This window comes from Myiozetetes cayanensis, unplaced genomic scaffold, assembly GCF_022539395.1.
Source record: "Myiozetetes cayanensis isolate MyiCay16 unplaced genomic scaffold, myiCay2020 scf26, whole genome shotgun sequence".
NCBI classification, from domain to species: domain Eukaryota; kingdom Metazoa; phylum Chordata; class Aves; order Passeriformes; family Tyrannidae; genus Myiozetetes; species Myiozetetes cayanensis.
Window position 1 is genome coordinate 4,156,575 of NW_026087477.1, and position 27,741 is coordinate 4,184,315.

The 27,741-nt window shown below is 68.1% G+C and overlaps 4 protein-coding genes across 5 annotated transcripts; 3 read left to right on the top strand and 1 right to left on the bottom strand.

Moving 5' to 3' along the window:
* Window positions 1-1,225: 1,225 nt before the first annotated feature.
* Window positions 1,226-3,095, bottom strand: GADD45B (growth arrest and DNA damage inducible beta). Its single transcript, XM_050321305.1, has 4 exons — window positions 2,904-3,095; window positions 2,704-2,805; window positions 2,089-2,308; window positions 1,226-1,956 (listed from the first exon to the last, which is right to left on the bottom strand). The coding sequence occupies exons 1-4, from the start codon at window positions 2,939-2,941 to the stop codon at window positions 1,843-1,845; spliced, it is 474 nt and encodes a 157-aa protein (XP_050177262.1). The 5' UTR covers window positions 2,942-3,095; the 3' UTR covers window positions 1,226-1,842.
* A 1,820-nt stretch (window positions 3,096-4,915) lies between these two features.
* Window positions 4,916-6,637, top strand: LOC126643045 (cocaine- and amphetamine-regulated transcript protein-like). Its single transcript, XM_050321170.1, has 3 exons — window positions 4,916-5,545; window positions 6,205-6,321; window positions 6,429-6,637. Exons 1-3 carry the CDS (start codon window positions 5,381-5,383, stop codon window positions 6,534-6,536), a joined length of 390 nt encoding a protein of 129 aa, XP_050177127.1. The 5' UTR covers window positions 4,916-5,380; the 3' UTR covers window positions 6,537-6,637.
* Window positions 6,638-7,120: 483 nt separating this feature from the next.
* Window positions 7,121-14,909, top strand: MAP1S (microtubule associated protein 1S). The gene is made up of 7 exons (XM_050321191.1): window positions 7,121-7,310; window positions 8,545-8,646; window positions 9,262-9,344; window positions 9,449-9,589; window positions 9,986-13,190; window positions 13,308-13,525; window positions 13,616-14,909. The coding sequence occupies exons 1-7, from the start codon at window positions 7,145-7,147 to the stop codon at window positions 13,769-13,771; spliced, it is 4,071 nt and encodes a 1,356-aa protein (XP_050177148.1). The 5' UTR covers window positions 7,121-7,144; the 3' UTR covers window positions 13,772-14,909.
* A 1,726-nt stretch (window positions 14,910-16,635) lies between these two features.
* FCHO1 (FCH and mu domain containing endocytic adaptor 1) lies at window positions 16,636-26,902 on the top strand. Of its 2 annotated transcripts, none has more exons than XM_050321253.1 (29): window positions 16,636-16,683; window positions 17,635-17,691; window positions 18,340-18,414; window positions 19,085-19,176; window positions 19,259-19,333; window positions 19,406-19,547; window positions 19,627-19,779; window positions 20,311-20,415; window positions 20,918-21,016; window positions 21,113-21,209; window positions 21,284-21,328; window positions 21,405-21,477; window positions 21,973-21,994; window positions 22,081-22,135; window positions 22,229-22,407; window positions 22,547-22,571; window positions 22,698-22,760; window positions 22,864-22,906; window positions 23,009-23,100; window positions 23,191-23,802; window positions 24,019-24,137; window positions 24,242-24,347; window positions 24,432-24,543; window positions 24,625-24,780; window positions 24,960-25,092; window positions 25,203-25,402; window positions 25,839-25,903; window positions 26,056-26,149; window positions 26,614-26,902. In XM_050321253.1, the coding sequence occupies exons 3-29, from the start codon at window positions 18,388-18,390 to the stop codon at window positions 26,852-26,854; spliced, it is 3,225 nt and encodes a 1,074-aa protein (XP_050177210.1). In that variant the 5' UTR covers window positions 16,636-16,683; window positions 17,635-17,691; window positions 18,340-18,387; the 3' UTR covers window positions 26,855-26,902. The 2 variants fall into 2 exon arrangements, with proteins under 2 accessions (XP_050177210.1, XP_050177211.1); XM_050321254.1 differs by having other exon boundaries at window positions 25,985-26,149; window positions 26,614-26,764.
* Window positions 26,903-27,741: the final 839 nt, after the last annotated feature.

The window sequence follows — 27,741 nt, forward strand, 5'->3', positions numbered from 1 at the left end:
CACCCCCATGACGCACCCGGCCTGACGCGCTCGTCACACGAGTGGCCCGCGGTGACACCGGGGACAGGAATGGCCTCGTGACCTGCTGCCTCATCAGTGAAACGAGTTTGGGAGCCTCAGCCGCCCTCGGGCCCTTTCCCTCGGGTTTTCCCAGGTGATCCCAGGGATGGCCGTGCCCCCATCGCCCCCCCAGCTCCCAGCTGAGACCTCCCAGCTCGTGTCAGGTGTGTCTGGGCAGACCCGGGGGGCTTTGCTCTGTGTGTCCCCCCCAGCTGCAGTGGGGGGGTCACAGTCTGGGCCACCCAGAGGGTGTTGCCTCCACCTTGTCCCTTGGGACCCCCAGGATACACTGGGGGGGTACACAGAGCTGGGTGGCCTCAGCCAGGGCTGTCACACCCTCCCCCTGTGGTCACAGCCCCAGAGGAGGGCACAAGGCACGTCCCCAGGCCACAGGACACTCTGGGATGGCCACGGTGTCCCAGCCAGGCTGGATGGTCATGCTGTCCCTGCCTGGACAGGGTGTCCAGATGGGCAGGATGGTCCTGGCTCCCTCCCGGGGCTGGCACAGCTCCCGGCCCTGCTGGGACACTGCCCACACCCAAGCACAGCCCGTGCCCAGCCAGGGGGGTTCTGCCCCCAGGAGGGGGCCTGGAGGTCCCTACACCCTCCCACACTTTCCCCCCAGCCTTTGGGTTCTCACCCCACTCTCTCTGACCCCAAATCCAGCCCCCGGGGGATGCTGAGGGAGAACCTGGGAGGGAATTCCCACAGCAGTGGGAGGGGATGGGGGCGTGGGGGGGTTTCCCAGGCTCTCCCTCCCTCCGTGGGTGGCTGGTCCCGGTTCCCGTGGCCTCGGGGAGCTGTGGTTTCTGTGGGGGTGGGGGGAAGCTCCATCCCATAACCCCAGGTCAGCCCCCACCCACGGCAGGGGGGCCGTGCCTCAGTTTCCCACAGAGCTTTGGGCAACCCGGGGGTGTTCCTGGAAAGACCCTTTTCCCCAGAAGGGTGGGGTGGGAATTCCTCCTTCCCCAGCAGCATGGGGAGGCCACACACGGGTGGGAACCCCCAGCCCTGCACTAAAGGACCTCCCCCAAGGCCCCCCACAGTGTGCAGAGCCCCAGGGGGAGGTGGGGGCTGGAGCCCACCCCAAAAGCCACCCAGGAGCAGCCGATCCCACTCCCCGTGGGAACAGCTCCAGGAGAGCAGAGGGAAGAGCAAACACCGGTGACTTCAGATATTTTATTGCAAATAAATTTAAGTTCCTCACTCGGTATAAGAATAAACTCTGGAAAAGGTTCAGCTCAAGGGTCTCCAAGTGCAAAAGCAGCACCCCCGGGGGGGGTTGCAGGTCCATCTTGTGCAGATGTTGGTAATTCCTTGGAAAAAAAAAGCAAGTTTTTGCAACGAAAAAACTCCACCCCTCTGCAAGTCCTCGCCTCCATCGGGTCCCAGCTGCCAAAAATCCTGACAGTCTCCAGCTCCGGGGTCACCCCCCCCGGGCTCTGGGGGTCCCCAGCTCCGGCCCCTGGGCCAGCACGACTCCTGGGCCGGCAGCTCTGGCCACTGTCCCTCTGGGCTCCAGCCAGTGTCCCTCCAGGCCCTGGCCAGCGTCCATCCAGGCTCGGCACGGCTCCCCCTCCATTCCCACCGCTGCAGCCGCGCTCCCTTTCTTGCTCCTCCTTCTCCTCTCCGGTTAAAAAGAAAAATAAAATCGGTGGGTTCTTGGGTTTGTGGGTTGGAACTGGCTCTTGTTTTCTCCTTCGTTTTTATCCTGCTGGTTTATGTCGGCTTTTTTTGGTTTTTTGGTTTTTTTTTTTTTAATCCTTCAGGTCCGGGAAGGGCTCAGCGCTCCTGCAGACACACGTAGGGCACCCACTGGTTCCTGTCGCGGCTCTCGGCGCAGTAACTCGCCACCTCCGCCAGCCCCTGGCCCTTCCAGGCGTCCGTGTGCGGGTTCTGGGGGAGCAAGGAGCACGAGGTCAGTGCCACCAGCGCCCCGACACGTGGCCCCGAGCCCCGTCACCCTCCCCGGCCCCTGGCGCGGCGCCCGGCGCGGTCACGGGGCCGCATCACGATCCCCTCGCTCACCGTGACCAGCAGGCAGTGCAGGTCCCGGGGCTCGGCCCCCGGCTCGGGGTCGCCCCCGCCGAGGATGTTGGCGAGGCGCTGCATCCCGGACACGCGCAGGATGTGGATGTCGTTGTCGCAGCAGAACGCCTGGATGAGGGTGAAGTGGATCTGCAGGGCGATGTCGCCTTCGTCCTCCTCGTCGGTGGCCAGAACGCACAGCACGACGCTGTCGGGGTCCCTGTGGGGGGCACGGGGGGGTCAGGAGGGCTCCGGATGGTGCAACCCCTCACCCCTGGCGCTGTCACCCCCTCGTGTCACCGGGGTCACCTCACTGGGTGTAGCCCCCCCAATCCGGAGCTGTCGCCCCCCATGTCATTGGGGGTCTCCCGTGTGTGACTCCCTCCCGGAGCTGTCACCCCCTCCCCCGTGTCACCTCCCTGTCGCACTGAGATATGGGGGACAGAACCCCCAAAAGCAGCCTGGATTCCTGTCTCTACCCCCTCCACACCCCCCTGGCAAGAACCAGCCCTGCAATACCCGCTCCAGGACGGACCCCCACCATGCGAACTGCACTGGTGCCGCCCGGACCACCCCGACAGACCCCCCGTGACAGAGCCCTGTCGCGATACTCACACATTCATGAGCTTGGCGGACTCGTAGACCCCGACCGTGAGGCGGTCCTGCCGCTGCGCTGCCACCAGCACCCGCTCCACCGCCTCGCTCACCGCCTGCATCCTGTCGCGGAGGAACGACAGAGCCGGTGAGCGCCGGCACCGACAACGACAGACACCCCTCCCACACCCTCCAAAAACCCCGAGCTGCCCGAGACTTACTTGCTGCTATCGCAAGGCACCAGCTCCTCCAGGGTCATGGTGCAATTGTAATCCCAAGCGAGAGAAGGCAAATTCCAAGAGCAATAATCCCGAGAGCGGCTATTACGGAGGTGCCGCTGAGGTATCGAGGAGATATCGCGGCTCTATCGCGATCGCGGCTCCCGCTCAGCTCCGGCCGCTCCTTCAGCTCGATCGCTCTGAGGCTCCGCCGAGCCCGGACCCGCCTTTTATAGGCTCCCGCCGGGGGCGGGGCCTCGCGCGGCGCCCCCGCGGCGCCCATTGGCTGGCACTGCGCGAGGCCGCCCGCGGCCGCGGCGCTGATTGGGCGCCGCCGGCGGGACCCACGTGGGGACGAGGCACGGGTGGGGCGCGGGGGGAAACCCGCACCCTGAAACTGCCCCCCCCCAAACCGGGAACGGGGGAAACGGGGGGGGGAACGGGGGAGGATCGGCCCCAGGGGTCCGTCCGGGGGTCGGGGTCCAGCTCCGGGGATCGGTCACTGCACCGGGATTCGGCTCGTTGACCGGGGGCTGCACCGGGGGGTCGCGCCCGTGCAGCGCGGGGGGAGGTCTGAGAGGACGGGATCGGGATCGGGATCGGGATCGGGATCGGGATAGGTCTGTGGGTCGGGGGCTGCACGGTGGGTCCGGTTCGTTGACCGGGGGCTGCACCGGGGGGTGCACCGGGGGTCTGGGCGTGGGTCGGGGGTCGCTCCGTGCACCGGGAGCTGCACCGGCGGTGGGTCCATGCACCGGGGGTTCGGTCCGTGCACCAGGGGTCGGTGCGTGGGTCGGGGGCTGCACCGGGGGTGTCTGTGCGTGCACCGGGGGCTGCACCGTGGGGCGGTTCGTTGACCGAGGGGTCGCTCCGTGCACCGGGGGCTGCACCGGGGGTCTGTCGTTCGAGCGGGGGCTGCAGCGGGGGGGGTGGCAATTCGCGCACCGGGGCGCGGGGACGGCTCTGTCCGTGCACCGGGACCTGCGGCGGGGGCAGCGGGAGGTCGGTGCGCTCCGTACCGGGGGAAACGGGGACACGCGGGGACCTTCGGGCTGCGGGGCGGGCGGCGGCCGCCACCTGCCGGGCACACGGGCCGGGCCCGCGGGGACGCGCTCCCGGGGACGCGCTCCCGGCTCCCCGCGCACCCGCCGCCTCCCACGAGCATCCCGGGGTTTCGCACACCGGGTCGCCCCGTCCTGGCCCCCGGGTCGGGACCGGTGCGTGTCCGCGGGGTCGCGGGGAGCGCCCACGCTGTGCCTCAGTTTTCCTCCCGCGTGAAACGTGTTCCCACGCTCCCACCTGCCCGCGGCGCTGCTGGCGCCTTGTGTGTGTCCCCACCGCGCCCTGTCCCCCCCTCTCCCCGCCCCCGCTGAGCCCCCGTGTCCGCGCGTGGCCGCAACTCATCACACGGGTGGCGGCGCTCCCGCCTCTCGGACCTCCGCCCCAGCAGGGGGCACTCTCTGCCCCGCAGCAAAGCCCCCTGGGAAGTGTAGTCACAGCGCGCCCCCCGCCCGTGGGGTGGGGACTTCACTGCCCAGGGGGCTCCGCGCGTGGGGTGGGGGGGCTTTGGACCACTCGCGGCCCGGGGAACGAGCCCCGGGGCTGAGCTGGACCGGGGCTACCAAACCGGGACCAGGGCTACCAAACCAGAACCGGGGCTACCAAACCGGGACCGGGGCTACCAAACCGGGACCGGACCGGTCTGAGGGCGACCGGCTCGGGGCTGGGGGGTCTGGACTAGCCCAGACCGAAGAGACAGAGCGAGTGGAGGGACCCCCCAGACCCCCAGCGAGGAGGAGGAGTGGGAGGAGGATGCTTGGCTGTGGTGCTCGTGGCCTGGGACAGGACTTGGGGGTGCTGCGGGACAGGGGGGACCCCACAGGAGTGCGGAGGGACTGAAGAACCCTCGGGGGGGACTGGAGGGGGGGCTGTGAGACACGAAGGGACCCCACAGTGGTGCTGCGGGACTGAGGGACCCCCGGGGGGCGCCTGGGGGGCGCCTGTGGGACACAAAGGGATGCAGTGGCACTGGGGGACTGCCCTGTGGATACTGGGAGGGCTGGGGGACAACAAGGCTTTAGTCCCCCCGTGTCCCCCTGCCTGTCCCCATCTTTGCAATAAATCTGTTTGTGAGACCCACCTGCCCCCCTTTTCCCCCCCTCCCGTCTGCGCCGTGTCCGGGGGATGCACCGGGATGATCCAGCCGGGATGAGCCCCGTGTTTGCTCAGGGAATTGGCAGCAGCCTCTGCCCGGCTGCGGGGCGGGGGGGTCGCCCTGGGGGTCCCTCCCTGGCTGCGGTGCTGACGTCCATCCCGCTGGCTCCTGCATCCCAAGGGATGCATCTCCCGGGGCTGTGTCCCCCCGTCCAGCCTGGTGACGGTGGCAGGGCTGGGGGGACACACAGCTCTGCGTCAGCGGGTGTTTGCCCAGGCCGGGGCCTGGGGGGGCTGGGGGTTATAAAGCTGAGCCTGGCACTTCCATGAGAATCCAGGAAGGCTCCAGCACCGGGAACATGGGACACCCTCGGCTCTGCCTGCTCTACCTGGTGGGCTTTGGCCTCATCCTGCCCAGCACCCCCGAGCCAGTGCCAGGGGTCCTTCCCCACCTGAGCCTGCCTGGGCACAGCCAGGAGGAGACAGAGCTGGTAAAGGGGCTGGGGGGGGGGGAGCGGGGAAGGGGGTCCCCAGCACCCCCCGTGTGGCTCTGGGGCACCTCAGGGTGCTCCTGCTCCCACCACCCCTGTTCAGGGGCCGGTTCTGGCCGTGCTGGGGTGTTTTAGGGGAACGGGGGAGGGGGAAACTGAGGACCCCACCACTGTTTTTGTGCCGCTGTTGTCGGGTACTTGGGGGGCTCCTCGCAGGAGCAGCACTGGGGACATCCCACAGCACGTGGGAATTGCTGCGTTGGGGTGGGGTCGTGTTGGGAGGGATGCACCCTAAACACTGACCTGAGCCCCCTGATCCTGCCCCAGCCCTGATTCCTGATCGGGATAATGCCAGGCACGGGGGGGGATGGGGATGGCCCTCCGTGGATGGGACAGGATCCTGCGGGACTTGGCGTGCCAGGAACCCCCGGACATTGCCGGGGACTCCGGGTGATGCAGATCCAGACACCATGGACGTCCTGGGGGGCCTTGGGGTGACGAGGATCCAGAGCCCGTGGAAATTCCTGGGACTCAGGATGACAAGGATCTGGAGGGCTCAGGGTGATGCAGATCCAGAGCCTCTGGGGGGCTCGGGGTGACCCGGCCCGGAGCCCTGGGCTGTCCCGGGAGCTCGCGGTGTCCCGGTGCGTGTCCGGCAGGTGGAGGTGCTGCAGGAGGTGCTGGAGAAGATCGGGACGAGGGATCAGGAGGTGCTGGAGAAGCTCGGGACGAGGGATCCGCCGGCGCTGGAGAAGAGGCTGAGCTGGGTGCCCTTGGTACGGCAGGGCTGGGGGGCGGTGGGTGCTCACCCTGGGCGTTCAGGGGGACCCCCAAGCCCCTCGAACCTCCTCCGGGTGCCGGGGCTGACGGTGCGGTCCCGCAGTGCCAGCCCGGGAAGTCGTGCGCGGTGCGGCGCGGGGCGCGCATCGGGAAGCTCTGCAGCTGCCCCTTCGGCACCTCCTGCAACCTCTTCATCCTCAAGTGCTCCTGAGGGATCGGGGACGCCGGGGGACACCAGCTGCCACTCGCCTGTGCCCCCTCCCCGCACCGGGATGGATCCGCACAGCACCCTCGGGTGCCCTGGGCTGTGGGGCTGGGTGGGACACATTAAATGATTGAATTCACCCTGCTGCCTGCTTTTTTTTTGGGGGGGGGGAATTTTGGGGTGCCAGCGCCCCTCGGCGGCCGTGAGGCGTTCCGAGCGTGGATGGGAAGGGGTGGGATGCGGGGCAGGGGAGCGGGAATGGGAACGATGCCAGAGCGGGGAGGGGGAGCTGAGGGTTGGGTCTGGGGGGGCTCCTATGACGGTAGCGATGATCCCCGGCCCTCCGGAGCCGGAGGGATGGAGCACCCGAGGGAAGAGGACGCGGGGGCTCCGCCGGCCCACCCTGCACCGCGCGGGGCCCACCCTCCGCCCCACCCCGCCATTGCCCCTTTAAGACCCCGCCCCGCGCCCACCTCCGCCCCTCCCACCCGCTCCCCTTCGTCCGTTGGCCATTGGCTGGAGGTGACATCAGTGGGCGGGGCGGGGCGGTGGTGACGCAGGGGGCGCGGCCGTTAAGGGGGCGTGGCCGGCAGGCGGGCGGGGGGCGCCCGAAGATGGCGGCGGCTCCGGTACCCGCGGCCCCTCCGGCCCCTTCGGCCCCCGCCGCTGCTCCCGCGGCATCCCCGGGGCCGCACGGCCGCTTCTCCCTGCTCGCCATCGTGGGCGGCGGCTGCCACCGGCCCGGCCTCAGAGCCGCCGCGCTGCAGCAGCTGGAGCGAGGTGAGACCGCGCGGTGATGCTCCGGACGCGGAGGGTCCCCCCCATGGGGGTCCCTCCTCCCAACGTCCCTCCTCCCCTCCGCAGGGGCCTCCCGGGGTTGAGTCTCCCACCCCGGGCAGCCCCCTCCTGCCCCAGGACCCCCGGCATCTGCCCCTCCCTAAAATCCCAGGATCTGCCCCTTCCCTGCCCCGGGTCCCCCGGGATCTGGCCCTCTAAAATCCCAGGATGTGCTCCCCTGAAATCCCAGGATCTGCCGCTTTTCCTGCCCCCAGGCCCCCAGGATCTGCCCTTCTGTTCTCAAGGATCTGCCCCTTTTCCTGCCCCTCAACCCCAGAATCTTCCCCCCGCCTCTCCCGAGGCCCCTGGGATCTGCTCCCCTAAACTCCAACGATCTCCCCCCAAATCCCCACAATTTGAGTCTCTAAGCTTTTCTTCCTCCCCCAGCCCCAGACCCCCCCAGGATTTGCTCCCCCCTGGATCCCCAGGCTCTGCTCCCCTAAATTCCCGGGATCTGCCCCCACGTCCCACTCCTGCCCCTCCCTGAGCTGGGTGGGGGGGGCTGTCTCAGGCCGTGACACCAAACACCCCACACTGAAGCAGATCCCCAAAATCCCCGAAATCCCCACAATGCTGGGACTGAGCCATTGTCCCCTCATGGCAGGACCCTACGAGGGCAGCCCTGAACGTCCCCAAACCCCCCCCCCAAAAACCCCAGCCTTGTGCAAGCCCCCGTTACGCCATCGGCCCCAGTTCGGGGACCGTTACTGGGAGCCGTTTGGGGGAACTGCCAGGCCCCCCAACCCCCCTGGGGGGCCCCGAGGGGGCGTTTTGGGGCTGCCCCTGGGTGTGCTCAGGGCGCCGGGAGGACGCAGGTGCCCGCAGGTGGAGCCCGGCGTGTGCCGAATCCTCCAGCGCCGTTAATCCCGTAATTACCCCCTTTGAGGAGGTGCTGGCAAAGGTGCTCCGTGCCCCGGGGGTTGGGATTTGGCGCTGGCACAGCCGGTGCTGCCGTGAGTCACTGCGCAGGGCGCTCACCTGCCGGGCAGGTGTGGGGGCCTCGGGATCCAGGGGGGTTTGGGGACCCCCAAAACCAATTTGGGGTGAGGTGAGAGGGGCAATACCGGGGGGGGGGGGATGTTGTGGGGACAGTCCCCCCCGGCACCATGTGGGTGTTGGTGGGTGGTGAGCTCTGCCCTCTCCTCTTCCCCAAAATTTTGGCCCCTGTTTTCCGCAGGGATCCGCTCGTGGGACATCGACCTCACCCTCTGCAACCTGGACGAGCAGCTGAAGCTCTTCGTGTCCCGACACTCGGCCACGTTCTCCAGCATCGTGAGAGGTGAAACAGGGGGGAAAAAGGGGGAAAACTCCCCCACAAGGTGATGGGACCCCCCTGATTCCATGGGCACCGCCCCCCACCCTTCTTTCTGTGGGAACAGGCTTGGCTTTGTGCCCACCCCCCCCCATGCAAACCCCGTGATGCCCCCACGTGAGGAACCGCTTCCTTCTCCCGGCGCGGGGCGGGATGTGATTTTCCATGGGAGAAGGGAATGGAGAAGATGGAGCTGGGGCTGCTCCAGTGCCTTTTTCCCGCCCCTTTGTGTCCCACCCCCGGCAGTGCCAGTTTGGTCTCCAGTGGGTGGTTCCCTGCCTAGGAAGGGGGTGCACCCCCAGACCCCCCCCCCTAGGAGCACCCAGTGCTCGCTGTGTTATTTGGGGGGCAGAAGGGGCTCCCCCAGCCCGCCCCCCCTGCCTTTCCTCCGCTCCCTGTGGCAGGAAGGACACGGGAAATGTGTCCTTTGGCCCCCGCGGTGTCCAGAGCGGGATCACGGCTGTCCCTCTTCCGCCGGAAAACTGGGCAGGCTCTGGCCTTGCCCTCCCCTCCTCCATGAGGCCCAGGTGGGGGTGCAGCCCCATTTTGGGGAGGGTGGGGGTCAGCCCTTGCTCCCGGCAGGTCAGAGGACCCTCCACCACCGCGGGGATGTGCTGGAGACCCTGGTGCTGCTCAACCCCTCCGACAAGTCACTGTGCGACGAGGTGAGCTGGGAATGGCGGCCCTGGGGTGGATCCGAGCGCCGTCCCCGCGTCCCTTCTGTCCTCACGTCCCCCGCTCCCCGTCCTCACGTCCCCCCCGTCCCCAGCTGCGGAACCTCATCACGGACACATCGCAGCACAAGCTGCTCGTGTTCGCGGGGCCCTGCGTGGAGGACACGGGCGAGCTGATGCTGCAGACCGGCTGCTTCTCCCTCCGGGATTTCATCCAGATCTTCACGGATAAGGAGGTGTGGTGCTCCGGGGGAGGGAGCCTGGGGAAGGAGCTGCCTGTCCCCCCCCTCCCTGGGGGGGCTGCGGGCGGGCGCTGCCGGAGCCGCTGTCTGCGCACGTCGCCGGCGTCTGGGCGGGAGTCGGGCACGGCAGCGGGAGGGGGATGGATCAGCCACTGCTCCAAAGGGCTGCTGGAGTGTCCCCCCCTCACTGCCATGCTGGGGGAGCCACATCCCGGCCTTGAGCCACACCAGGGCTGGGAGGGAACCAGGGAAGGGCCCCCCCTTTGTGGGTACGGGGAATGTGGGACCCCCAGGGTAGGGGGGTGAGGCAGGGTCCCCCCGTGGCCGCCACATCGCTGTCCCTGGTGCCACCTCCCCCCTGAAGCCCTGGCTGTCCCCGTCCCCTCGCAGGTGGGGGACATCCTGAGCTCCGCAGACCCCTCGGCCAAGGCCAGGCTGACCATCAGCTGCCCCGATTTTGGGGAGTGGAGGGACTCGGGCCTGGAGCATCACAACCTCCAGGACTTCATCGAGCTGCGCTACAACCCAGGCTGCGTCCTGCCGGAGATGGAGGGGCTGGAGGAGTTCATGGAGTACCTGTCGGAGTCTCTGGAGCCCCAGTCCCCCTTCGACCTCCTGGAGCCCCCCACCATGGTGGGCTTCCTCAAGCTCTCCAAGCCCTGCTGCTATATCTTCCCGGGCGGGAGAGGGGACTCTGCTTTCTTTGCCGTCAACGGTTTCAACGTCTTGGTCAACGGGGGCTCCAACCCCAAATCCTCCTTCTGGAAGCTGGTCCGGCACCTGGACCGCATCGACTCCATCCTGGTGACGCACGCGGGCACGGACAGCCTGCCTGGCATCAACAGCCTGCTCCAGAGGAAGCTGGCCGAGCTGGAGGAGGACCCATCCCAGTCCCAGAGCTCGCAGGGCAACGGGGACTGGGCCAAGAACCTCATCTCCCCAGAGCTGGGCGTCGTCTTCCTCAACGCCTCCGAGAAGCTGAAGGACATCGAGGGCAACTCCCGGGTGCTGAAGAGCTGCGACGAGGCCGCCCTCACCCTGCACTACCTGGAGAAGTTGGGCATCCGCCCCAACCTGCTGGCCCGGGACAGCGGCCCCCGCGCCGAGCCCACCGTGCTCTTCCAGAAGATGGGGGTGGGCCGGCTGGACATGTACGTGCTGAACCCCGTGAAGGGCACCAAGGAGCTGGAGTTCCTCCTGCAGCAGTGGGCGGGCAACGGGTACCCCAAGGAGCAGGACCTGCCCCTGCAGTGCCTGACCTCGGTGTGCGTCCTGCTCGTCTGGCACCCCGTGAGCCGCTCCGAGAAGATCATCCGGGTGCTCTTCCCCGGCTGCACCCCCCAGGCCCGCATCCTGGAGGGGCTGGAGAAGGTGAAGCACCTGGAGTTCCTCAAGCACCCCGTGGTCACCAAGAACGATCTGAAGGGGGTGTCAGCGTCCCCGCCGGAGAAGCCGCTGAAGCAGAGGAGGGCGGAGAGCAAGGAGAGCCTGAAGTCGGGTTCCAAGCTCAGCCTGGTGGAGGCTGGGGCACCGGTGCCCAAGGAGAAGACTCCAAAGGTGGAGAAGAAGGATGTGAAGGCTGGGGCGAAGGAGAAGCCAAAATCCCTGGGGGAGACGGCCAGAACAGGGTCAGAAGAGGAGAAAGCCAAGGATGCTCGAGCCAAGCCAGACTCTGCGGTGGAGAAGGCGAAGGCAGACGTGAAGGTGAAGCTGAACAAGGAGAAAGCGGCTCCCAAGAAGGAACCTGTTCCCAAGAAAGAGGAGAAGAAGCCACCAAAGAAGGACGAGGGGGCCGAGGGGAAAGGGGAGGCCAAGAAGGAGGTGAAGGTGGTGAAGAAGGAGGCGAAGGCTGAGACACTGCGGAAGGACACGAAGGAGAGCAAGGCAGAGGCCAAGGCTCCAGCCAAGATTCCAGCACGGAAAACGCCGGTCCCCGAGACCCGCAAGCCCCTGGCCAAGGCTGGCAGCATCAAGAAGCCGCCACTCAAGAAGGAGCTGGAGAAACCCAAGGGTAAAACCCCACGGGAGGTGGGTGCCAGGAAGGATCCTGGGACGTCGGATGGCTCCAAGTCCTCCTCCCCTGAGGACATGCTGCCGGAGGCCGAGCGGGAGCCGGGACCCGGCAGGAGGAGGAGGAAGGAGGAATCCACGGACGAGGGCATCGCCACGGCCGAGAGCGAGCTGGAGCCTTTGTCCCTGGAGAATGGGGGGCCCAGGCGGCCGGGGGACTCCTCCTGCCTGGAGAACGGCCTGGAGGACCCCGACAGCCCCCAGCGCCTCCGCTACCTGGAGAGCAGCCCCCTGAGGGCCGTGTGCCCCCCCTCGCCCATGGCCAAGACCCCCAAGAGCGACCGCAGCGTCAACTTCGACCTGACGCCCACCGGGCTGCTCAACCACGGCCCCGAGGGCACCGAGGACCCCTGCGGGAGCTCCGAGGAGAAGACCCTGGAGATGATGTCCCCGGCCAGCTCGGGGCCGGCCAGTGCCGGGCACACGCCCTTCCACCAGTCCCCGGTGGACGAGGGCGCGGAGGAGCCGGGCACCGGCACCGCCCGGCAGCCCAACGCGTGGCCGGCGGGCGGGGGCAAGGCCGGGCAGGATGGCCCTGGGCAGGAGAAGCAGGCGGGGTGTCTGTCCCTCAGCCCCTTCAAGGATGAAGTCCCTGACGTGTCCCCCACCATCACCACGCCCTCGCTGCCGGCCGAGGTGGGCTCCCCGCACTCCACCGAGGTGGACGAATCGCTGTCGGTCTCCTTCGAGCAGGTGCTGCCGCCGGTCAGCGAGTCCCCGCCGGAGGAGGGCCGGCGCTCCCGGGGCACCGGGGACACGCCGGAACCGGAGCCTGCCAAAGGGGGGCTGTCGCTGCCGCTGCGGCCCTGCCACCACCCGCCCTGGGCCGACGGGGACGCGGCACCGCGGCCCGGCCGCCGCTCCGAGTCCCCCCACGACGTGGACCTGTGCCTGGTGTCGCCCTGCGAGTTCGAGCACCCCAAGTCCGAGCGGTCGCCCTCGGCCGCCGCCAGCCCCCGGGAGCTGTCGGACAGTGACCCATCACAGGAGCTGGTGCCGCCCCGGGGCCGCCCCGGGGAGACCCCCCCCACCTCCGTCAGCGAGTCGCTGCCCACCCTCTCCGACTCCGACGTCCCCCCGGCCACCGAGGACTGCCCCTCCCTCCTGGCCGACGGGCTGGAGTCGGACGAGGACTCGGAGCGGCCGCCCCGCGCCGTGGCCAGAGCCTGCGACCCTCTGCCGGCCCCCCTGAAGGACCCCTGCCCCATCCCCGCCCAGCCTGGGATCTGCATGGTGGACCCCGAGGCGCTGCCCCCCGGCAGGAAGGAGCCCCCCAGCAAGGTGAAGAGGATCCCGTCCCGCGTGGGCTCCGCGCCCCCTGCCCTGAAGGCTGAGCCCCCCCGACACCCCTCCTCGGCCCCCAAGGCCAGGGGTCCCACCAGCTCAGCCCGGGACAGCGGGGACAAGGCCAGGCCGCTCCCTGGGGACAAGAAGGGCCCCTCCCTCGGGGACCCCCGCACCCCCGGGACCACCCGTGGCGCTGGAGCCCGGCCGGCGGCGGGAGCGGGACGGGCATCACCCGCAGGTACGGGGTGTGGGACGGGGGGGCTCCCGCTCTGGGGTCCCTGTGGGACACCAGCAGTGGGTCTGGGGGGATCAGGGACTGCTGCAGACCATGGTGTGTGTCCCCCCCACCCTGCAGGCTCACGGGCTGCAGCCCCCCAGGGCCCCCCCATCTACGTGGACCTGGCGTACCTGCCCGGCTCCTGGAGCGCCCGCACCGTGGACGAGGAGTTCTTCCGGCGCGTCCGCTCCCTCTGCTACGTGGTCAGCGGGGACGACCACCTGAAGGAGGGGGTGCTGCGCCCCCTCCTCGACGCCCTCCTCAGCGGCAAGCACCAGTGGGGCATCGACATCCAGGTGAGCCCCCAGGGGTCCCTGGGGCAGGGGGGATCAGCCCCTTCCCCGTGCTGGGGGGTGGGTGACGAGGTGTCCCCGGTGTCTCCACAGGTGACCCTGATCCCCACCTTCGACTCGCTGGTGATGCACGAGTGGTACCAGGAGACCCACGACCGGCAGCAGGAGCTGGGCATCACGGTGCTGGGCAGCAACAGCACCGTGGCCATGCAGGATGAGACCTTCCCTGCGTGCAAGGTGGAGTTCTGAGGGCGGGGGGGGGACACACAGCGTGGGCTTCAACCCCCCCCCACCCCGTCCTCCTCTGGGAGCCCCCCTCCTCCCTCCTCTCCCACTCAGGGCTGTGAAGCCACTGTGGGTTGGAGGGGAGGGAGAGGGGGCTCTGCTGGGGGGATGTGGGGTTGTGCCTCCACCCTCCCCCCCAAGGACCAGGGGGGGGCTCCCTGAGGTTCCCCGAGCCCTCAGCTCCCCCCCGCCACACCCCCCACCGCGTGGTCCCCGCATGCCCACGCCAGCCACGCTCTGCACCCGCCGCCAGCCCGGGGAGGGGGTGAGGGACCAGCTGGGGAGGGGTCACCCTGCTTTGGGGGGATGGGAGGGGGCAGGATATAACCCCCCCCCCATCCAGCAGCGGTGCTGAGCCGTTCCCCAACAGGCAGCTCTATTTAACAGGGTAAACTTTGGTGTTCTGTTGTTTTATCCCCTTCCCTGGACAAGCCCCCGCCCCCATACCCACTGCCCTGCTCCCCCTGGGGTGGGGGGCAGCTCTCCTTCTGGGGGGGGACAACCTCGGGGGTCCCATCTCTGAGGGGGGCAGGAGCCTGGGGGGCTGCTCCTGCAGCCTTGTCCCTGGCATTGTGACCTCACCCCCCCAAAAGTGGTTGTTCCCCCACCCCCCCAGAAAGCAGATGTTCCCCACACACACCTCATGTGCAGCAGTGGGGGGGCCCATCCTCCCCCTGAGACCTGACAACTCGCTGCACTGATGGCTCTTCCCCCCCTGGCAGCAGATTTTGGGGGGAGCTGGGGGAAGAACCCCCCTCGCTTACCCACCATTTTTTGGGTGAGGGGGTGGGAGGCAGCCCCCCCATCCACCCCCACCCCCTGAGTTGCTGAAAGCTGTTCAAAACCAAACGTCACGTGCAATTTTTAAGGGGTTTGATGAGAGGAGAGCACGGGGGGAGGGGGCTGGGCTGGGAGTGGAGGGATGGGGGCAGGACATGACTCCCCTCCCCACACCCCCCAATCCCCACCCGAGACAAACACTAACCCGTTTTGTAGGAGGCTCCTCGATGGCTCTTTTTGTAATGACTTTTAAGAAAAAAAGGAAAAAAATAAAGCAAGACGAAAATAGTGAAAACTGAACAAACCAAACCTTTTTTTTTTTTTTTTTTGAGGGGGTGGGGAGGAGGAGGGAGGGGGTGGTGGGGTGGTGTTATTTATCTGTACCCCCCACCCTGGTGCCCGTGGGGGCATTTTACCTTTGATTGTATCGTCCTACGTGTCCGGGGAGGGGGCACTGAATGTCTCACCTTTAGTGCTTTATATATTTCTTTTTTTGGCTGGAAGGTTTGGAGGTTGTGGGGTGTTGGGGAGGGGGGCTCTGACACCCCCCCCCCCAGCCCCTGCCCATGGACCCAGCACACTCTCCCCGTCTTGCACGCCACGATCCCGTTTGGCAAAATGTGTGGAAAATGAGCATTAAAGAGGATAATTCCCAGTTATTTTTGTCTCCTGTGTTCTGGAGGGGTCCCGTGGATTTGAGGGTGGTGGTTAAGACTGGGTTGAGCTCAGTGTGGGAGGGGGCATCTGGGCTGGGAGAGGAGTTGGGGGGCTTTAGGGGGTCCTATGGATTTGGGGTGTTTGTGGGGGAGTCCCCTGGTTCTCGGGGGGATGTGAAGGCTGGACTGGGCTCAGCCCTGGGGGTCGGGGGCTCTGGGGTTGCACTCGGTGGTGGGAATGGGGTTGGGGGCTTGAGGGGATTCAGGGTGTTGTCCTGGGGGGGTTGGAGAGGGGCCGGGGGGGGCGGCTGCTCTGCGGGGCTGGTGCGGCAGCGCCGAGGCTGAGGCTGGATGCGGGGTTGCCATGACAACTGCATCCCCATCCCCATCGCTGCCATCCCCATCCCCGCCGCCCCCGGCCCGCGGAGGAGGGGGCTGCAGCCGCTGAGCTCGGTCCCCGCAACGTGGGGGGGGCTCCGGGGGTTCTCCAGCATCACCCCCCCCTCGGGACACCGCGGGGTCACCGAGGTGACAGTGACCGCGGTGGCAGCGCCAGCAGAGGCCTGATCCTGGCTGAGCCGTGCGCGGGGTGGGGAGGGGTCCCCCACCCACCGCCTCCTCCATCCTCAGCCCCCCCGACCCCACCGGGGCCGCGGCGGTGGCAGCGGCTCCTCCTGGCAGTGCCACCCCACGGCGGGGACACCTGCCAGGTGTGGACGGGACAAAAGGGACCGTAACCGGAGCCGCCGCGTGACGTCCCCGCTGCCCCGGCTCCGGTGGCACCGCGGGCTGGTCGCGTTGATGTTTGGTTGATTCCATTGGGAATGTGGCCCCCCCCCTCCGGTCCCCCCACCCTCCTCGGTGCCCGCAGCTGCGCCGGTGTCAGCCGGAGCCGGGGCATGAGCTCAGCGGCGAGCGCGGCACCGGGTGGCACCGGGGCGCGGGGGGGGCGAGCCCGGCACCGCAGAGGGTGCGGTGGCCGCCGGCGGGGATCGTGGCGGTGGGTGTACCGCGAGCAGCCCCGTGAGAGCGGGGGGGGTTGTGCCAGCGCGGGGTGTGGCAGCCCGGGAGAGGGTGACATCCCCACGGACGGCGACAGCCGTGGGGACGGCTCGGTGGTGCAGGCGGCTCCTCTCCCGCCCCGCATCGCTGCGCTCCCCCCGCACCGCTGCCGCTCCCGCCCCTCCCCGGGCGCTTTTCGGGGCGGCGGCCGCTTTAAAAGATGCAAATGAGCCCCCTCCCCGCGCGCGGCGCGGCGGAGCCTCAGCCAATCAGCGGCGGCGGCCGCGGGCTGCTGTAACCGCTGCCGGGCGCGGCAGCCAATGGGGGCGCGGCGCGGCGGGAGGGGGCGTGGCCGGGGCGGCCGCGGCGCGGTCCCGGTGGCGGGGCCGGAGCGGGAGCGGGGCCGGGGCGGGGGCGGCGGCTGAGGCGGCCCCGCAGGTGAGTCCCGCGGGGAGCGACCCGCGCCCCCGAGCCCCGCAGCGGGGTCCCGCCGTGCAGCCCCCGCCGTGCAGCCCTCGCCGTGCCGCTCCCGCGCGGTGCCCCCGCCGCCGCCCCCGCAGCATCATCCCCTGCTGCCCCCTCAGCCTGCCCCCGCGCCCCCTCAAGCGCAGCACACCCCTCTGCAGCGCACCCTGCCCCGCAGCACTCCCCTTCTTTTAATAAAGCCCCTCTCACCGTGCACCGGCGCGGCGCCCTCCCCAAAATCCCGCTCCCGGTGCTGCCTGCACTGCCCCATTCCCCGGCCCCCTGAGACCCCCGCGCTGCAGGTGCAGGAGCTTCCCTTTAGCGCTTTCCCTCCTTTATTTGGGGGGGTGCACGCCCGATCCCTCCGCGGTGCCTCCCGCTGCCCCGGGGTTTGGGATGCACAGCCCTCCCTGCGCCCCTCTCCGGCTCAGGTGCGGCCCTTCCTCGAGCTGAGCCCCGCCAAGCCCCCCGCACCCCTCGGGGGGGTCCCCGCGCCCCCCGCGCCCCGCTGAAGGTCACGGCTGCGGGTGCTCGGAGCTCGCCCGGGTGGGGGGAGCGCGGGGGTCCCGTGGGGTTCTGCCGCAGCCCCCGCCCCGCACCCCCGTCCCGCTCGAGGGACTCGGTGGCCGCGGCCACCTCCCCCATCCCCGGGGACTTTGGCCGGCCGCGGGTTCGTGGCGTTTGCGGCCGCCCTCGGGGGGGTTGGGGGGGTCTGCCGGGCCCTGAACGCCCCCCCGAGTCCCCCCTGCCTCTCTCCCCCCCCACACTTGGACAGGGGGGAAGTGGGGGGGGCCACGCTGAGCCCGCCCCGCTCGTGACACAGGTGGCTGAGCCCGTGCGGAGGGACCGACGGATCCGGGGGGCTCGGAGCGGGTTTTGGGGGGAACTGCAGCGTACCCTGACTCCCCCTTTCCCCCCCTCCAGACCCGCGGCGCGCCGAGGATGATCGGGGGGGCCCCGCGAGCCCCCCAAGAGCCCAGGGTGAGTGCGTGTGGGGGGGCCCTCCCCGTCGCACCAGCGAGGCGCGAATTTTTGGGGTTTCCTGTTTTTCTGCGGTGCATGATGGGGAGCGGGACCGGGGGACACAGCCGGGTTGGGGTCACAGCCTGGGGGCTCAGCTATAGGGGCCCCCTGCTGAGTGATGGGGGCTGCTCTCTGGGTGACCCCAGCACGGCACATTTGGGGGTCGGGGAGGGCGGGGAGAGGTGTCCGGACAGCCGGGTCCCCTCTTTGTGGGAGACAGGGGCTCCCGGGGGCAGGGGGTGTTTTGGGGGCTGTTTTGAGGGGCTGGGGGCCACGGGCACGACTGGGTGTGGGAGCAGCCTCCGCCGCTCGGAGCAGCCGCTCATTTATTATTGATCTGCGTATCTGGTGTCGGGCCGAGCGCTGCCCAGGGGCCCCCAGGACCCTCCGCACCCCCCCCAGCACCCCTGGGTGACACACACCTTGGGGAGGGGTCCGCGGTGGGGAGGGGGGACGGCAGGAGGGGGAGCCTGCGGTTTCCATGGCCACGAGGCTGCGTTTTCCCGGGAAAACCGATAAATAGCGGTGCGTGCAGGCGCGGTGCGGGCAGGGGGGCTCCGCTCAGCACCCCCAAACCGCGCCGCTGAGGTCCCGCTGTCCCCCCAGGGCGCTGGGAGCTGAGCTGTGGGGGTCCCCGCGACCCCCCCCTCCAAGATGTCCTACTTCACCGAGCACTTCTGGGTAAGCCTAGACCCCCCACCCTTGGGTGCCTTCCCACCTTGGGTGCCCCCCACCCTCTGGGCCCACTGTAGAGGGCCCCCCACCCTGAAGAGGGGGTGGTTTTCAGGTCCTGACACCTTTGCTAACGCTGCAAATTCATTGCTGGGGCGGGGAGGGTGATGGGTTGGGGGGGGTCTCGCGGTACCATCCCTGCCCCCCCTCCCTGGGGATCCCCGGCCTTCCCAGGTGCCCCGGGCAGGGGGAAGTCGCGTGGCCGGTGCTTCCTGGTCTGTCCCTGCCGGGCTCTGGCAGCTGCCGGCACCTTCCTCTTCCTCCTGCCTCAGTTTCCCCCCCTTCCCCCGCGTAGTGTCACCTGCACCCCCAGCCCGGCCGGGACAGGGGGGATCCACCCCCGCAGGGTGGGGGGCACCCAAAATAACCCCCAGTAAGAGGCGGGTTCAGCCCACCCCTTCCTGCCTCTGCCCCGGGGGAGCATCCGGGCATCCCCGGGGGCACGTGGGGAAGGGTGGGGGGCTCAGCACCCCCCTGTGCACCCCGGGGGGGCCCTTCAGGCCACCCCAAAGATGCTTCCGGGTGGTTGCACCGTGCTGGGAGAGGGTGTGTGTGTGTGGGGGGGTGCTGGGTGGGGTTTGGGAGCTGAGTGGGGGCCCGGGGGGGGTTCCCCTGGCAGGGTGAGAAGAACCACGGCTTCGACGTGCTCTACCACAACATGAAGCACGGGCAGATCTCCACCAAGGAACTGGCTGACTTCGTCCGGGAGAGGTACCAGGGGACGGGGGGGTCACCTGGGGGGGTCCTCAGAATCACCGGCTCCATCCCAGAGCCCCCTCCCCACTGTCCCCAGGGCTGCCATCGAGGAGAACTACGCCAAGGCCATGGTGAAGCTGTCGAAGATGGCCACCAACGGGACCCAGCTGGGGTATGAGGGGGGTCTGGAGTGCCCTGAGGTGACTGTGGGGACCCCGCTGATCCTTCCCACGCCTCCATCCAGGACTTTCGCGCCGCTGTGGGAGGTTTTCCGCATCTCCTCGGACAAGCTGGCGCTGTGCCACCTGGAGCTGATGAAGAAGCTGCACGACCTCATCAAGGAGATCTCCCGCTACGGGGAGGAGCAGGGCCGGGTGCACAAGAAGGTACTGTGTCCTCCCCCCGCCTTGCCCCCTCCCCAGAGTGTCCCAGAGCCCCCTGCCCACCCCACCGTGCCCCCCCCAGTCCAAGGAGGAGGTGTCAGGGACGCTGGAGGCCGTGCAGCTGCTGCACGGGGTGGCCCAGCTGCTGCCCAAGTCCAAGGAGAGCTACCACAGCAAGTGCCAGGAGTACGAGCGGCTGCGCAAGGAGGGCACCAGCCAGAAGGAGATCGACAAGGTGAGGCCCCCTTCCCTCCCCAAAGTGTCCCTGTCCCCCTCCCAGAGAGCCCCTGACCCCCTCCCCGGGGGTCCCCTAGCTCCTGTCCTCGCCTTGATAGTGCCTGACTCCCCCTAAATGGTCCCTGTCTTCCTTGTGGATGGTCCCTGTCCCCCCTCAGTGGTCCCTGTCCCCTTCCCCATGGTTCTTGTCCCCCTCCCTGTGGTCCCTGTCTCAACCCCTGGTGGTCCCTGTTCCCTTCCCTGTGCTCCCTGTCCCTCTCTGATGATCCCTGTTACTCCTATGGATGATCCCTATCCCCTTCCTGATGGTCCCTGTCCCGTCCCTGATGTTCCCAGTCCGCCTGGGATGATCCCTGTCCCTTCCCTGGTGGTCCCTGTCCCCTCTCCGATGGTCCCTGTCATTCCCATGGACGATCCCTGTCCCCGTGGATGGTCTCTGTCCCCTCTCTGACGATCCCTGTCATTCCCATGGATGTCCCCTGTCCCCGTGGATGTCCCCTGTCCCCGCTGTCCCCCCGGGGTGCCGCAGGCGGAGCTCAAGTCCCGGAAGGCGGGCGAGGCTCTGCGCAGGGCGGTCGACAAGTACAACGCGGCCCGCGCCGACTTCGAGCAGAGGATGCTGGACTCGGCCATGGTGGGCACTGCTGGGGTGGGAATGGGGGGCACTGCCGGGATCTGACCATGGTGGGCACTACTGGGGGGTGGGAAGGAGTGGGATGCAGGAACCAGGGGCTGGATGATCCCAGTTTTCTGGGGGTGTTGGCCCATGGGGATGTGCCAGCCTCGGCAGAGCCCCTTTCCCTGGTGATGCCAACCCTTGGGAATACCCTTCCTTGGGATATCGTCCCCTGGGGACGTGCCACTCTCTCCAAGCCCCTTTCCCTGGTGATGCCACCCTGACTCAACGCCATTCCTTGGAGATATTTCCCCCTTCCTGACCACTGTTCCCTGGGGATGCTGTCCCTTGGGAATGAGCCACCCTGACCTTGTCAACAGCTGGGAACATCCCACCCTTCCCAGACTTCCCTCTGTGTCGGCACACCAACCCCCTGGGGATGTCCCACCCTTCCCAAACCCCCTTCCCGATCCCTGGGGACATCCCACTCTTCCTGACCCCGCCTCTTTCCGCGCTCCAGCGCTTCCAGGAGGTGGAAGAAGCCCATCTCCGCCACATGAAGGGTCTCATCGGCTCCTACTCCCACTCCGTGGAGGACACGCACGTCCAGATCGGGCAGGTGGGTCCCAGCTGGGTGAAACCACCCCCTCCCGTTCCCCCCTTTTTTCCTCCGTGTCTCATTTCTGTCTCTCCCTCTTTTTTTTGCTCCCCCCAGGTCCACGAGGAATTCAAGCAGAACGTGGAAAACATCGGCACGGAGATGCTGCTCCGGAGGTTCGCGGAGAGCAAGGGAACAGGGAGAGAGCGGCCAGGTGAGACGGGGGGGGGGATCCCCCCTTTGCCAGGATGGATCCACCATCCTGGGCTGATCCCTGATCCACGGCAGGAGCGCTGGATTTCGACGAGTACCGGCTGGCTCCAGCGCAGGAAGGCAAGTACGTCTGCATCCAGCTGGGAATTCTGGGGGGCGGGGGGGCTGTTCCTCACTCCGTCCCCCACTTTCCCAGGACCCAAGAGGAGCCGGAGTAAAGCTTTCCGGATCCCTGGGCTGAGCCGTAAGGAGAGGGAGCGTGATGCTGTGTAAGATCCTGCATCCCACGTGCCAGTGCTTCACAAACCACATCCCAGTGCTTCACGTCCCACATCCCAGTGTCCTCACATCCCTGCGTCCCAGTGTCCTCATGTGCCTACATTCCTGCATCCGGCATTCCTGCTTCCCTGCATCGTTGCATCCCACATCCTGCACCTCTCAATTTCTGCATCCTTGCATCCCTGCACCTGAAATTCCCATATCCCTACCTGCATCCCTGCACTCCCACATCCCTGAATTCCCCACATCCTGCGTCTCTGTACCTCCACATCCCCATAACTCTCCATCCCGGCATCCCTGCGCTCCCAAACGCCGCATCCTGCATCCCTGAATTCCCACATCCCTGCACCCCACATCCTGCATCCCTGAATTCCCACATCCCTGCACCCCACATCCTGCATCCCTGAATTCCCACATCCCTGCATCCCACATCCTGCATCGCTTCCCAGCTTCGGTGCCTTAACCCTTCCCCTGTCCTTCCCCAGGGAGTCCCCGGATAACGACCTGGTGAGTATCCCAATGCCAGCCCCAGGCTCAGCATTCCCGCTCCGGGAGCACTGGGAGGCCGGAGCCTGTCCGGGTGTGTCCCGCAGGGCTGCCCGGAGGTGGACGAGGACGGATTCACCGTGCGCCCCGACGTCGCCCGCTGTATCCTTGGGCTGGGTCGGGGAGGGGGGGTTGTTGGGGTGTCCAGGGGGCCATTCCAAGCACCGGGAATTGCCTTGACGGAGTGGGGCTCAGCCGAGGCGGAGAATCCCGGCTGCTCCTCCAGCGACTCCGACTACGACGAGGACGAGCCGCGCAAGTTTTACGTCCACATCAAACCGGTGCAGCCCCGGGAGGGACCCGGGAATGCCGAGGCCTCCGTGGAGCAGCTCAAGGCCACCGTGGGGAACCTCATCCTGCCCCCTGGAATTGGGGTGAGCCTGGGGGGGCTGTGGGACCCCTGGGAGTGTGGGGAACCTCATCCTGCCCCCTGGAATTGGGGTGAGCCTGGGGGGGGCTGTGGGAGCCCCGGGACCACCGGGGCCGTCTGACCCCTGTCCCCTTCTCTTGCAGGGCACTGTCAGGCGACAGGCGTCACGTGAGTGTCACTGTGGGGATGTGCCAGACCCTGGGGACATTCCCCAGCCCTCCTGAGGGTCCCCAGAGCCTTGGGGTCTCCGTGGCTCTGCATCCCCTAACGCTGCCTGTCCCTGTCCCCCTGCAGGACACGTGGCATCCCTGACCCCCGCCCCAAGTGACACGGACCCCGAGGGGACACTGGCGACGGGTGAGGCTGGGCTGGGGGGGTCCTGGTGGTGTGGGGGAGTCCCAGGAATAAGTGGGGGTCTTGTGGGGGTGCAGTGGCTCTGCAGTGTCCCCTCTCCCCACAGGTGACAGCACAGGGAGGGGTGTCCCTGCAGCACAGGTGAACAGGTACATGGGGTCAGGGAGACATTGGGGTGCCGTGGGGTGGTTCCCCCTATCCTTGAGGAGGTCCCGGTGGGCACTGAGCCCCCCGCTCTGTCCCTGGCACAGCGGCCCTGGGAAGATCCCCCCGGACTCGGTGCCCCCCGCCGCTCTCTTCGGGCCCCCCCTGGAGTCGGCGTTTGAAGCTGAGGATTTCCCGGGTGAGGATCTGGGGGGCGGGATGGGGGGGATATCTGGTGTGTCCCCCCTCCCCTACCCCCTGCAGTGCTCTGACCTGGGGTCTCCCGCAGCCCCCCGTGCCTACGTCCTCACCTCGTCCTCCTCGCCCTTCTCCTCCTCCTCCCCGGAGAACGTGGAGGACTCTGGCCTGGACTCGCCCTCTCACCCCGCGCCCGGACCCTCCCCGGACTCCAGACCCTGGACCCCCCAGCCGGGGACGCCGCAGAGCCCCCTCCCCAAGCAGAGCGACCTCCCGGACCCTCCCGCCCCTGGCACCCGGGACCCCGGTACCTGGGCCCCTCGGCCCCACAGCCCCTCCGGCCGCCTCCCCGAGCCCCCCAGCTTCGCCGTGTTCAGCGGCCCCGGGGCCGAGGGGCTCTGGGGGGACGGGGGGGCTGCTCCCCGGGGCCGCAGCCGCTGCCTCAGTGGCCCGGCCCCCCGGGAAGCCCCCTCGCCCGACCCTTTCGGGGAGCCCCCGCCCTGGGTCAGACCCCGCAGCCCTGGCGGGGACCAGGCCCCGCTGACGTGTCCTTCCTCCAACTCGGCCTCCTCCTCCTCGTCCTCGCCGGCCCCCCTGAGTGGGGGGGAGTCCTCCAGCCCCTCTCCGTGGACCTGCCAAGGATCGGGCACGAGGCTGAGTGAGGGGGGCACGTCGGGGGCCTCCACGTCGCAGTCAGAGCCGGGTGAGTGGAGGGGGCAGCTGCCCCCCAGTACCCTTGACCCTTCCCCCTCTTGCCCTTACCTGTGCCCCCCCCCATCGCCCTTAACGCTGCCCCTTCCCAACCCAGCTGAGAACAGGGCTGAGACCCGCTCAGCTCGTAGCACTGATGAGCCCCTGCAGGAACGTGTCCTGCCGTGGCAGGGCTCTCTCCTCACCCCCCTACTCGTGTCCCCCCCAGATTCTCTCCCCGCCTGGCCCAGCGCAGCCCCCCGGGACGTCCCTCTCGTGGCCCCCCCTCGGCGCTCCCGGGCGAAGCGGCCGCCGGCCGGCCCTGCCGTAGGCAGCAACAGCGACCTGGTGCGTGCCCGGGGCTGGGGGGTGCTCAGGACCGGGCTGTGAGACCCCCCACGGGGGGTTTCTGAACCCAGACCCCCCCTCCCTGCCCCTGCCTTGCCTTGCAGTCCCGCTCGCTGAGCCCCTCGCCCTCCTGGAGCTGCGGCCCCTCGCACTCGGCGCCCGCCAGCCTGAGCGAGCGCGGCTTCTTCGCCGCGTCCCAGCCGGCCCTCGGTGGGTGCTGGGCGGGCTCGGGGGGCGCAGGGTGGGGGTCCCACCCGTGCTCTGATCCCTCTGCGTGCCCCCCACCCCGCCCAGGGCTGTCCCGGGGTCCCAGCCCCGTGGTGCTGGGCTCGCAGGACGCGCTGCCCGTGGCCACCGCCTTCACCGAGTACGTCCATGCCTATTTCAAGGGCCGCGACGCCGACAGGTACGGGGGGGGTCCTTGGGGGTCCCTTCAACCCCTGTGTCCTGCCTGGGGCACCCGCTGACCCCCGGCCTGTCCCGGCAGCTGCCTGGTGAAGGTAACGGGGGAGCTCACCATGTCCTTCCCCGCCGGCATCGTGCGCGTGTTCAGCGGCACCGCGGCCCCGCCGGTGCTCAGCTTCAGACTGCTCAACGCCGGGGCCATCGAGCACTTCCTGCCCAACACCGACCTGCTCTACAGGTGTGGGGGCACGGGGACCCTGGGAGGGGTGGGTGCAGCGATGGGGGGCTGGCGGTGGGGTACGCGTGGTCCCTGGGGGTCTGGGTGTGCTGGGGAGCCGGTGGGTGCAGCTGGGTGTGGGGGTGCCGGGTTCTGGGGGTGCCCAGGCCCTGCTGCCCCTCTGACCCCCGTGCCCCCAGCGACCCCTCCCAGAGCGACCCCAGCACCAAGGACTTCTGGCTGAACATGGCAGCGCTGACGGGGCACCTGCAGCGGCAGGCGGAGCAGAGCCCGGCCGCCTCCTACTACAACGTGGCTCTGCTCAAGTACCAGGTGAGCCCCCGGGCTTGGGGGGAGTGTGGGGAGAGCTGGGACCGCCCAGGAGCCACCCTGGGGGGCGGGAGGGTCAGGGTGCCCCCCCTGAGCCCCACGGTGTCCCGCAGTTCTCGCGGCTGGGCCCCGGCTCGGCGCCGCTGCGGCTCTGCGTGCGCTGGGACTGCGCGCCCGGGGCCACGCGGGTCAGCGTCGACTACGGCTACAACGCCGGCGCCCTGGCACTGCCCGTGCCCCTCGCCAACGTCCACGTCCTGCTGCCCGTCGAGGAGCCCCTCACCAACCTGCGGCTGCAGCCCGCGGCCAGCTGGTACCGGGGCGGGGGGCGGGAGCCAACCCGGGGGGACAACACAGCTCTGGGGTCACAGCCCGGGACAGGACCGCAGATCTTGAGCTTCCCCAGGGTGGGGAGCACAGGAGAGGGGGTCCCAATCCACCCCCAGAGTGGGAAACAGGTCCCAAACCTGCCCAGATGGGAAATGCAGGACTGGGGATCACAAAGCTCCCCAGGATGGATAACACAGGACTGGGGGTCCCAAGTAGCCCCCAGGGTGGGAGACATGGGATATGGGGTTCCAAACCCCTGCAGGGTGGGAGAGGGGAACCCTGAGCTGGAAAATGGCAATGCTGAACTGGGAATTTGAGACCCCGAGCTGGGAAATGGGGGTGCTGCCGGGGTGAGGAGTGCAGGGAGGTGAGTTCAGGATGAAGAGGGGGGGTCTGAGGGCATTCCCGTGTCCCGGCAGGAACCTGGAGGAGAAGAGGCTGCTCTGGAAGCTGCTGGACATCCCTGGTGCCCCAGGGCAGGGAGGTGAGTCTGTGCCCACCCTGAGGGCACAGGGCAGGGGGGCCCAGGGGCCAGACCCCCCCAACCCCTGCGCTGTCCCCCCAGGCTGTGGCCGGCTCTCAGCCAGCTGGGAGCCCCTGGGGGGGCCCAGTAAGCCCAGTCCCGTGGCCGCCCAGTTCAGCAGCGAGGGCAGCACGTTGTCAGGGGTGGAGGTGGAGCTGGCGAGCGCTGGGTACCGCATGTCGCTGGTCAAGAAGAGGTTTGCTACAGGTACAGCTGGGGAGGGGGCACACCCCAGGGGTGTGGGGTCCTTTCCCCACAGCCTTGGTGGGTAGGGGGTCCTCTCCTCATCTTCTGTGTCCTGAAGTGCACAGGGGTCCCTTCCCTGCTCTTTGGGTTGTGCTGGGGTCCCTTCCCTACTCCTTCCCCAAGGTCCACAGTGGTCCCTTCCCGCTCCCCACGGCCCTGGGGTGTATGAGATCCCTTTTTCAGGGTGCCTGGAGTCCCTTCCTGCAGCAGCACACAGGGTCCCTTCCCTGCTCCCCGTGACCCTGGGGTTCATGGGTTCCCCTCCCCTGTCCCCAAATTCCAATCCTCCCTCACTGGGCGATGCCCAGCGTGGGAGGGTGCAGGTTACCCAGCTTGGTGCTGGCATTGAGCCCTGGGCGCTTGGCAGTGCCCATCCTGGTGCCAGGGATGTTCTCCCACCCCTCCTCACCACCTTTCCTCCACAGGGATTTACCTGGCGGGGTCCTGAGCCGCCTCCCGCCGGACCCTCCCAGCCCCCCGGGCTTCCCCCTTGGTTGTGTGGACTTGAAACACTGGATGGAGGCTGGCTGGGGTGGGGAGGGGGTGCTGTGGGGTGGGAGCCCCCCTTTTCCTCCTCCTTTTCCTCCTTCTCCTCCTCCTCCTCTCCCTGTTCCCCCTCCCCGTGGCTGTCACCGGATCCCCCCCCTGCCCTCCCCTGTGCTGTGAAGGGAGCAGGAGCTGCTCTTTTATTAAACACTTTATTTTCTAATAACCTTTATTTTCTTATAACTTCCTTGTGCCCGGGTGGGTGGGTGGGTGATGGCACCTTCATCTGCCACGTCTCCCTTGTGGGGGTGTCCCGGGGTGCTGGGAAGCTCAGCCGGTGGCAGGAGAACCAGGATGTGCTGCAGTGGGATTTTGGGACACCTTCCTTCTTCCACCTGGTGCTGGGGCAGGTGCTGTTCCACCCCTGGCTGGGGGAGCGTCTTCTAGGGGGTCTGAGGATCTTTTAGGGCCACTGAGGAGGATCCAGAGCTGGCAGGAAACACCCCAGGACCCCTTGGGCTGTGGTTCCCTCCCAACCCCTGTAGCTGCTGCTCTGCACTGGGAAGGGGGACCCCGGGGCTGGTCCTGCCAGGAGGGCAGAGTGGTGTCTGGAATGCTGAGTCCCAGCTCTCAGTTCCGCGCTGCTCCTGACCTGTTTCTCTCTGGTTTCGCCCCAAATCTGCCCTCCCGTGGCCAAAGGTGGCAGAGGGAGAATGAACGAGGGTGTGTCGTTAATGAGCATTTGGGGTCTGGAGCCTTTCTGAGGGGGCACAGGGACGACCACGCTGGTTTTGGGGGGGATCCTGGGCTCGGGGTGGGAGCAAAGGGATCCCCTGACCCCACAGGGGTGGGCGTTGACCCCACAGTGCCGAGCTGGGGCCCCCTCACCAGGATGTCCCACGGGTACCCGCTCTCTCCCGGCAGCTCCACAGCAACCAGACCCCCCCACCCCTCTTCCCCCACGTGTCCCTCCTGCCCAGGCAACCCCACACCTCACCCCAGCTGGAAAATTTACCAAACTTTAATAAAATAAGGCTGGATTTGCCATGGTGGAGGTAGGAACAGGG

Coding starts and splice junctions, on each gene's coding strand:
- FCHO1 (XM_050321253.1), top strand. CDS start 18,388: ATGTCCTACTTCACCGAGCACTTCTGG. Junction 19,334..19,405: donor ACCAACGGGACCCAGCTGGG/GTATGAGGGGGG, acceptor GCCTCCATCCAG/GACTTTCGCGCCGCTGTGGG. Junction 24,781..24,959: donor AACACCGACCTGCTCTACAG/GTGTGGGGGCAC, acceptor CCGTGCCCCCAG/CGACCCCTCCCAGAGCGACC.
- GADD45B (XM_050321305.1), bottom strand. CDS start 2,941: ATGACCCTGGAGGAGCTGGTGCCTTGCGATAGCAGCAA. Junction 2,806..2,903: donor GTGCCTTGCGATAGCAGCAA/GTAAGTCTCGGG, acceptor CCTCCGCGACAG/GATGCAGGCGGTGAGCGAGG. Junction 1,957..2,088: donor TGCACTGCCTGCTGGTCACG/GTGAGCGAGGGG, acceptor TTGCTCCCCCAG/AACCCGCACACGGACGCCTG.
- MAP1S (XM_050321191.1), top strand. CDS start 7,145: ATGGCGGCGGCTCCGGTACCCGCGGCCCCTCCGGCCCCTTCGGCCCCC. Junction 7,311..8,544: donor GCTGCAGCAGCTGGAGCGAG/GTGAGACCGCGC, acceptor TGTTTTCCGCAG/GGATCCGCTCGTGGGACATC. Junction 13,526..13,615: donor AGTGGGGCATCGACATCCAG/GTGAGCCCCCAG, acceptor GTGTCTCCACAG/GTGACCCTGATCCCCACCTT.
- LOC126643045 (XM_050321170.1), top strand. CDS start 5,381: ATGAGAATCCAGGAAGGCTCCAGCACCGGGAACATGGGACACCCTCGG. Junction 5,546..6,204: donor GCCAGGAGGAGACAGAGCTG/GTAAAGGGGCTG, acceptor CGTGTCCGGCAG/GTGGAGGTGCTGCAGGAGGT. Junction 6,322..6,428: donor GGCTGAGCTGGGTGCCCTTG/GTACGGCAGGGC, acceptor GCGGTCCCGCAG/TGCCAGCCCGGGAAGTCGTG.